This window comes from Prunus avium, chromosome 1, assembly GCF_965620075.1.
Source record: "Prunus avium chromosome 1, drPruAviu1.hap1.1, whole genome shotgun sequence".
NCBI classification, from domain to species: Eukaryota; Viridiplantae; Streptophyta; class Magnoliopsida; order Rosales; family Rosaceae; genus Prunus; species Prunus avium.
This window is the reverse complement of record NC_142284.1, coordinates 19,158,020-19,167,570: the sequence shown is the minus strand read 5'-3', so window position 1 is coordinate 19,167,570 and position 9,551 is coordinate 19,158,020. Positions and strand designations below refer to the sequence as shown.

The window sequence follows — 9,551 nt, the reverse complement described above, 5'->3', positions numbered from 1 at the left end:
CCATTGAGAATGGAGATTGAAATATAAAATATGAGAAATGGAAATGTAGAGAAGATTTGGAAATCTGAGAAATGGAAATGTAGAGAAGATATGGTGTGGGAGGTATGAGCTGAGTCTCTGGTTTTATAGAATAATTTAGGCAGATAGAGATGACACGTGGCGCAATTTTAGAGGGTGAAAATCTTATCTGAAATTTGAAATTTGACATTTATCTGAAATTTGAATTTTGAAATGTATATGAAATTTGAATTTTGAAATGTATCTGAAATTTGAAATTCGAAATTTATCTAAAATGTGAAACCGAAAATCTTATCTGATATGAATGGTATTGACACGTGGGAACCCAAAAATCTTACCCGAAAATATTATCCAAAATAATTGTTTAAGTAAAAAAAGTTGTGAAAAAAACAAAAAAATAAATAGTAGTTGCCATGGCAAGAGTTTGACTGCTGGAAACACACATGGCTAAAAAAGGGCAAGGCAGCCATTATTCACGTGAATAGTGTCAACCCTAACCCCCCTTGCCATGGCAAGGGGTTGACTGCTGGAAATGCTCTTAAAAAAGGGAAAAGTAGTTTTGGTTGGCGAGAAAGGAGAGTGGTAGGGGCTGATTGAGAGAAATGATAGAGCAAAGGTTGTGATTACAGAAATTCAAAAGGGGCCTTCGTGGTATTCCAAGATATTTATTAAAACCCTCCGCATAGCTTCTTCGGGAAAGTCAGACAAAAAAAAAAAAGCTTCTTCGGGAAAGAGACTGCCTTCCTTTCTAGTTATTGGCAGATCTCATCAAAGGCGAAAGAAAATCTGGTTTTGTTGTTTTCCTTCCTTGCGGCGAAGAGAACATGGCTGAGGCTGTAGTTTGCTTTGTGTCGGATGGGCTCGAAGAATTCGTCAATCGGAATGGGGAATACTTGTCTGAAATTAGAGATCAAGTTCAGCTTGCACTAACCGAGTTACAATTGATGCGGAACTTTGCGAAATTTGTGGATAGAAGACAACGAGATGATGTGGTAGCCGGAATTAGAGACGCGGCTTACGACTTGGAAGTTATCGTTGAAACTTATGCGTTGAAAGTGGCTTTGAGAAGGAAAGGAGTTATTCAGAGTGCGATGAAAAGGTATGCTTGCATGTTTATTGACCGAAGTCGCGTGCGCAAGATTGAGTCGAAAATTTGTTACATTACCAACGCAATTTCTAGGTCGAGGTGGTGGTTGAGTGTTCGAACTAATAGAATTGAAGTAACTAATAGAATTGAAGTGCCTATTCCAAATTATTTACCTCCACCTGATACTGAACATCATCCTCATCCTATTGTTGGGTTAGAAGCCAAAGTAGAAGAATTGGTTATGCATTTGGTAGAAAATGAAAATCGAGTTATTTCTATATTGGGCATGGGGGGTATAGGAAAGACTACTCTTGCAAAAGAGGTTTATCATCATAACGCAGTCAGGCGTCATTTTGATTGTTTGGCGTGGGTGTGTATATCTGAACAATTTGAAGCAAGACGTGTTTTGGAAGAAATTTTGGTTCAATTTATTTCTCCTACTACCGATGAGCAAAGAGAAGAAATTGCAAGCATGTGGGATGATGAAATAGCCAGAAAACTTTTTCTTCTCCAAAGAGAGAAGAGATGTTTGGTGGTTATAGATGACATTAGGAAGATTAATGGCTGGCTGAAATTAAAAGTTGCATTTCCTCCATACGAGGCAACAGGGAGCAAAATATTACTTACCACAAGGAACCATGCAGTAGCTTCATGTTCAGATAGGAACCGACTCATCTGGTACTGCGAGCCACTAAATGAGAATGAAAGTTGGGAATTGTTTGAGAATATAGCATTTTTTGGAAGGAATGATAGAGGTATTTCTCACACTCAGCTCTTTATCTTTGTCTTCTTATTTAACAAGTAATAAACCTGATAAAGACTGTCACAGTCCATTTGATACTATTATTGAGTGTATTTTCATTCACCCTCCTTAACTCTTGGTGTAGCTTCACCCTCCTTAAGAGGAATCCGAACATCTGTTGTTTAGATCCCAATATCATTCATGAAAAAAATCAGCAGAAATGTTTGACCATTTGATTATCATCATGAATATTTTGTTGTTTCATTGGAAACATTTTGTTCGTCTATTTGTTGTGTTATAGTTTGATGATTGCCAAGATTGTTAATCTTCGTAAATATGATACTTGAATGAGGCCTTACAACATAAATGGTTCAGATCATCAAGTCGCATTGATATTTGGACCCACCTGCTATCACTTTTGGTGAATAGTAAAAAAGGATACCTCTTAACAAGGGTGTTGGTCTTTCTATATATATTGTTTTTATATATTTATAATGCTATAAGATTGGTAAGCTGAGAATTGTTAGGGTTTTTTTTGTAGGCTCTGACATTTTTGGAAAGATGAAAGAACTAGGAAAAAAGATGATTAAACATTGTGAAGGTCTTCCATTAGCCATCGTTGCGCTTGCTGGACTTCTAGCAAGAAAGAAGACACTTAATGAGTGGAATACAGTATTTAAAAATATTGAAAACATTTGTAGAAACGACAATATTGAAAAATATGCACATGTACATTGGATGTTGGCAATGAGTTATGATGACTTACCGTATTACTTAAAACCATGCTTTCTATATTTAGGCCAATTTCCTGAAGATCTTGAGATTCCAGCCAAAGAATTGACTCAATTGTGGATAGCAGAAGGTTTTATATCTTTGGCGCAACAAAAACAAAGGTTGCTGGCAACGGTGGAGGATGTAGCATACAATTGTCTAAGCGAGTTGGTGGAAAGGCGTATAGTTCAAGTTGGAAAGAGGGGTTCAGTTAGAAAGATTAAAACTTGCCGTATGCATGATCGCATGCGAGACTTGTGCTTGTTGAAGGCAGAAGAGGAGAACTTTCTACAAATTGTTAACTTTTCGAATATTGCACACAAACCAACTGGTAAAGTTCGAAGACTTGCCCTTTATTTCGATGAGAATGATGTGGTTTCATCAAGATCTGAATCACATGACCATGTTAGGTCTCTATTGTTCTTTGGCCCGAAAAATTGGATACCAAAAAGTACAACATATATACTATCCACATTCAGGGATTTGAAATTTCTTAGAGTTTTGAAGGTTGAATATATGGTCAGGGAAGTAAGGTTGCCAACTGAAATTGGGAATATGCTTTGCTTAAGGTTCTTAAGTCTAAGGAAGAGTAATATAATATGGTTGCCCCCATCTTTAGGTAATTTGATATGTTTGCAAACTCTGAATTTGGACTTCTGTCACTCGAATGATCGGACTCCAATAATTCCGAATGTGATATGGAAAATGGAACAGTTGAGACATCTATACTTACTGTATTACAGGTCAAGTAGCATACTCCGACTGTCTAACCTTTTCAATTTGCAAACCTTATCTTGTGTTTCAAGTGACTTTTGTGATATGAGTGATCTTACGAAATTAACCACTCTCAGAAAACTGGGTATACAATTGTCAAGACCCATGCAAAATCTGGAGGAATTATTGAGATCTGCAAGCAGCACGCTAAACCGAATTCAGTCTCTATTTGTGAAGAATGATGTTGGAGTTAATAGTCACGCGGAGGTTATGCAAATAGTATTAAGTTGTTGTCGTATATACAAGTTGAAGCTGTATGGGCCTATCAAAGAGCTGCCAACAGACCCCCAGCACTATCCAAACCTCACCAAGTTATCGTTGTGTGAGTGTCATCTCAAGGATGACCAAATGGAAATACTAGAGAAGCTGCCAAACTTAAGAATTCTTTTACTTCAGTCTCTGAGTTTCCAGGAAAGCACCAAGACACTGGTATGCTCCAGAGGAGGCTTTCTTCGTCTTGAAACTCTTTCCCTGGAAAAATTGACAACACTAGAGGAATGGAGGATTGAGGAAGGAGCCATGCCTAGTCTCCTTCAGTTGGGTATTCTTTTTTGCAATAGATTGAAGACAGTTCCACATGGGCTGGTATATATCACAAGCCTCAAGGACTTAACCATCCGCTGGATGCCTACAACATTCTACAGTAGGCTTCAGGAAGGAGGCGAGGATTTCTATATAGTGCAGCATGTACCTTCCCTTGTACTTGGGGATCCGTGGGAATCTGAGGAAGCGCCTGGGGATGTGCATGAGGAATAGGTATTCCTTAATTTGAAATTTTCGAGGTTAATTTAGTTTCTTTTTGTATTCTTCATTTGGCATCACTTATTAACTTTTTATCCTTTTTTTTGTTCATATCCTTTTTTTAGTTCAACAAATTTTGCTCTGTCTTACTTCTTTTTTCCCACTCCTCTGACTTGCATTCCTCTTAAGTTGAAGACCAAGCTACTTCTTTGGTCCAGTATTTTAGTTTGTTATGTCTCAAAGTTTTTAGTGAAGTGGTTCATTTAATGAATTCTGGATCTTGCCTATTGATAACTTCAACTTCAGTAAAATAAAAAATAAAAAATAAAAAATAATTCCGTGAGTAGAAACCATTCATTTCAAGTACAACCGACCTTACCCGGAAAGAGCTTTTCTTGTTTTCCCTTTTCAGTTTTGAAAATAGAACTCCCAAAGTTCAAATAGAACAAAAATGCTCACTTTGTTTTATACCGTATGAGGAATTATGCAAAAAATTTAAATTTAAAAAAAAAAAGAGCAAACAAATAGTTTCAGCAAATGGCACAGGAAATTGTTTTCCAATATATTTCAGAGGGATTGCATTCTAAAAGAAATGGTATATGAATTGAATTTGTTATGAGGTAAAAGCAAGAAAAATTGTTTTGTCATGGTAACACCATTTGGCAAGCGTGGTGTTACAAGTCTACTGAAAGCAGAGGGGTCTGTTCTGTCTGTCTGTCTGTCTGTCTGTCTGTCTGTCTGTCTGTCTGTCTGTCTCTCTTTTTCTTGTTCTTTTCCTCTCTCTCTCTCTCTTGTTCTTTTCCTTGACCTGGGTCAGTTACTGGAAGCTATAATCAGTTCTATGGTACTGTTAGCTAAACTAACAATCTGAGGATAAGTTTATTTAACTGAATTTATACTCTGATTGATCGAATGCAAACTATAATTTCAGATAGCATTTCTCTCTTAAATACTAAAACACGGTTTCATTGTCAACAAGTGTACGTTGCTCTTGATAAAGAGCACAAATACAAACTGCCTGTCATCAAGAAAAAGAGAGATAATTTGTCCACATGTATGACCCCTGAGAAACTGATTATTTTGGCTGAGTATCTAATAAAACTTAGGGTTAACTACCTAAAACTACCCAACCTTTGGGGGTCGTTTCAAATTAGTACCCAACCTGGAAAATCTTATGTGTAGATACCCAACCTCATCAAAAACATACAAATTAGTTAACAGTTGACTATTAGTCCAACTAACGGAGGGTCTAATTTGTATGTTTTTCGTGAGGCTGGGTATCTACGTGCAGATTTTCAAAGTTGGGTACTAATTTGAAACGACCCCCAAAGGTTGGTAACCCTAAAACTTAAGTACCTAATTCATTCCCTCCACCTAATAACTGTTAGGTGGAGAATTAAGATTCTTGTTAATTGTTGCAAGATTTGACTGTAGAAAGAGATGGTCAAATAGGAGAGATTCTTTAAACATGCAAGCTACTGGTTTATGATTGTATATAATGTCATGAATCTGACTCATAGTGTCACCTAATCATTGTAAAGTTGTCATTCGACCATAAAACAAAAATATTGTAAAGTTGTCATGAAACTGACTCATAGTGTCACATAATCAAGGAAATTTGCAGATGTCATTTTTTTTTTATCTTTCTTTTTAATTGTTTTGCTGAGGTGAGGAGCAAGAACATATGGAGATATATGTCGCCTAGCTAATAGATGCTTAGAAAAGCTTGTTAGATGATCGATTTAAGTGGCCGGTTAGTGTATATCTGTGTTGTGTTCTAAGTGTAAGTATATATTTTTTCTGTGACTTGCTTCTGTTTCTTTTCAGCAGAATGATTTTATCTTTTTATAGGTCCAGAAGATGGAACATGTGAAGCTATGGCTGCTTTGAGGCGTTGTGCGAGTGACGAAACTGCGAAGTATATAACGTTTTGTCTCTTGCTCTGCAATCTGCTTGTAGTCTTTAAATCTCTGGTACCGTAGTAAAATATTCAATCTCAACCCTTGGGCTATTCAGATGTGGTGTTAGTTAAAAGGAAGATAATGAATGGTTCTTTCTAGCTGCCGGTGAAGTTGGCATGGGGAGAAGAAAATTATGTCAATTATATCAAGTCGTCATACTTTACAGTTTAATCTCTTACGAAAATAAATTTTTAAATATTTTTTTGTCGAGAAAAATGTAGTTGTTTTAGCATCTCGGATGGAAGGTTGTGCTTTTCTTATTAATGCTTTATTTGCTTTGGACAGAATGTTCTATGATATGCAAGGGAAATGACATCACCAGCTGCAGTGGTACCCAAAATGGACAAAGGGTTAAACGAAGATGCAACTATATTTCTATTTCCCTAATGTTATCTGTGCAATTTGTGCTTGTTGACTCAAATAGCAACTACATCAGTTCACACTTTTTTGCTTGCTTGTCTGAAAGCTGGGGAAAATGGATTGCAATGGCCCTCTGCTATGTGTATCTGGACAACTGAGAACGATTAGCTCAAGTGGGAAGTGAACTATGACTATCAGTATCAGATAATAACTTGAACGTCCACGTCTTGATAGCTCATGGACTTTTAACTTTATTATCACACTTAGGCAATTGGTAGTATCATATTTAGTCTAAATATCTTAAATCTGAAATTCCTTGATAAACTTAAATTGGTAATCAGTGTAAACCCGCAGATTTCTTACGTTGTCTTACTTTATATTATTATTATTATTATTTAGGTTTTTTTTTTGTTTTGTTTTTTTGTTTTTATCACAAATGGTCTTTGAGGTTTGTGAAATTATTGTCTTTCGTCCTTAAGTGTGTCTGGATGAGGAAATTTAAAAGTACAAAGGATTTCATAAATTAAGGAATTTAAAATAACGGAAATTAAGGTTCTAGAATTTGTAAAGTTTCTTGTTTGGATGACGGATTTAAAACACGGAATTTAACCTTTATTTGTAAAGTTATTTTTTTTAAAAATTCAATCTCTCTTGGGATTTTAGAAATGACGACTTTTAGATAGAATTTAAAGTTGGGATTTATGATCTCTAAATTTCATGTTTTTTCCCATGCGGAATTTCTAAATTTCTATGTTTTTTTTTTTTTATCCAAACACGGGAATTGGTTCATGTCAATTTAGAAATTCTAAATTTTGTCAAAATCCCAAGTTTATTTCCCTCATCCAAATGCACAACGGGTTTTTTTTTTTTTGTGACACTAATGGTCCTTAAGATTACCATCCACACATCAAATTGGTCCATATTGTAAACTTCTGTCAAAATTTATGTTATAATGCTAACGTGTTACATATAATATTTTAAAAACAAAATTAAATTTATAAAACTTAAATTTAAATAATAAATAAAAACCTATCTCTCCTCCTTCCAACCTGTTGTGCCGCCCCACCCTGCCAACCTACCTCTCTCACCCCTCCCTCACTGTGCCAAACATAAACCTTTCAAAAGAAAATTCATGGCAAACTTGTAAACTAAAATATTATAATGAAGGAAGTTGAGGTTCCACCCTAAAAATCTAATGTGGCGAATCTTCAAGCCTAACACGTGAACAACACATTATTGGTGACGTGGAGCATGTAATAACCTCCAAATTGGGATTTTGTTGTTATTAATGTTTCAAAAAATCATATGAGGTGGATAATAATATTGGGCATTTTATGAAGTTGATTTGACGTGGAAACAATAGATTTATGAGTGTCTAATATCAATTTGGACTAAAATGCCCTTACGTTTAATTTAATGATTTTTTTATGGATGTTCAAGAAATTGAATTGAGGAATTTGTGATTCTTGGATAGAATGAAAGAGCTCGATGTCACGAATGCGTAGGGCCATACGGTTCATGAATCAGAGTTGAAATGAAGAAATTATGTTCATTTGAAATTCCAAGGACTTAATTGCAAAAGTAAACAATAACAGATTCTTTGTCTATAAATTACAGAGGGGCACTGTTGAAATTCAGAAATTTCATTTTGGCTCGGAGGTTTGAGAGCTTGCCGGAACGGCGATTTCCTACAGCTTTTGCAGTGGTGTATGATGGCGGTGATCAACACCACCCACCCAGATCAAAAGCCTGATACCTCATGAGCATAACCCAAGACCAATAGGGCCATCAGAGCTGCGATGAAGGCACGGTGATGCCGTGAATTTGGTTCATCATTATTGAAGTCAACGAATTCAACCGACAGTTTGAGCCACTTACGCTTCGACTCAGACCTTGAGGTAAGAATTAAAGTTGTTCTACTTAGTGTTGCGAATGTTCTGGTACAGGTCTTGATCGGCGATTCTAGGGTTGGTCCGTCGCCATAATAGTACCCCGAAACACCACGGATTGGCGGCGCGTGGCTGCATGTGGCGGCGCGTGGTGGTGGTTCTGAGTTGGAGGATTTGAGACAGATTGTATTCCTGGAGGTGGTGAGCATGATGGTGTGCTCAAAGTGTTGAGATTCGGTCGTTTGATCGACGATTAGAGCCTCACAAATCTGGACTGTTGATCGAAGATGATCGGACCGTTGGATCGTGTCCAACTTTATATATGTTGTAGCTAGTGTGGTTAGGAGTAGACCTGGCAATATTGTACACGACCCGTTAACACGACACGAATTCGCACGAAAAATTCAGTATTCGTGTTTGAGTTATCGTGTTGTGTTGATATCGTATTGACCTGTTAAGCTATCGTGTCGTGTCGTGTCAATTCGCGAATACCCATTAGCAACCCGTTAAGCTCAGGAGCATTTTTGTAAATCTATCTCTTTCTTTTATTTTTTTTTATTTTTTATTTTTCTTCCTCTTTCTTTTCTTTTGTCTCTTCCTCCTTCATATCATTCCCCTGATTCTCTCAGTACTCTCTCTCTCTCTCTCTTTCTCGTCTCTTCAGCATTTTTGTAAATCTAACTTCATTTTCTTCTACCGCCTCCTTCCCATCCCAGTTCACTCTCTTTCTTTCCTTTTTTTTTTTTTTTTTGCCAAACCAGTCTCTTTCTTTCATTGCCAAGCTGTTTGCTTTAAACTCAAAGCTTGGAGCTTTTCTCCCATGGCTGCTTCCCCAGTTTTAACAATCCCCATTTTTTTCGGATGTATAATGTATTGTTAGTAATTGATATTTTATTTTAAAATTTTAAAATATATTAAAAAACTGTTTATTTTTCTTATCGTGTGATTCGTGTCGTGTTATGTGATTCGCAAATGGTAACGGGTCGTGTTCGTGTTGAGCATTTGCAACCCGTTTTCTTATCGTGTCGTGTCGTGTCAACCCGTTAAGAAAAACGAGTTGACATGAACACGACACGAACATTGATAACATGACACGAATGCCAGGTCTAGTTAGGAGTCTGTAGGTGCAGACAGATTGATGATCAAACATTTCGATCATAAGTTGTTATGTTTCAAAGTTTGCAGTGAGTGATCACCGTTCGATCGTG

The 9,551-nt window shown here is 36.6% G+C and overlaps 1 protein-coding gene across 4 annotated transcripts; it reads left to right on the top strand.

Annotated features, from left to right (window-relative positions):
- Positions 1-676: 676 nt before the first annotated feature.
- Positions 677-6,826, top strand: LOC110752134 (putative disease resistance protein At1g58390). Of its 4 annotated transcripts, none has more exons than XR_002525947.2 (4): positions 677-1,860; positions 2,389-4,148; positions 5,985-6,051; positions 6,380-6,826. XR_002525947.2 is itself a non-coding variant. In XM_021952737.2 (3 exons), exons 1-2 carry the CDS (start codon positions 843-845, stop codon positions 4,146-4,148), a joined length of 2,778 nt encoding a protein of 925 aa, XP_021808429.2. In that variant the 5' UTR covers positions 677-842; the 3' UTR covers positions 5,985-6,358. The 4 variants fall into 4 exon arrangements, 2 of the variants coding, with proteins under 2 accessions (XP_021808429.2, XP_021808430.2); XR_002525948.2 differs by having other exon boundaries at positions 5,985-6,106; XM_021952737.2 differs by lacking the exon at positions 6,380-6,826 and having other exon boundaries at positions 5,985-6,358.
- Positions 6,827-9,551: the final 2,725 nt, after the last annotated feature.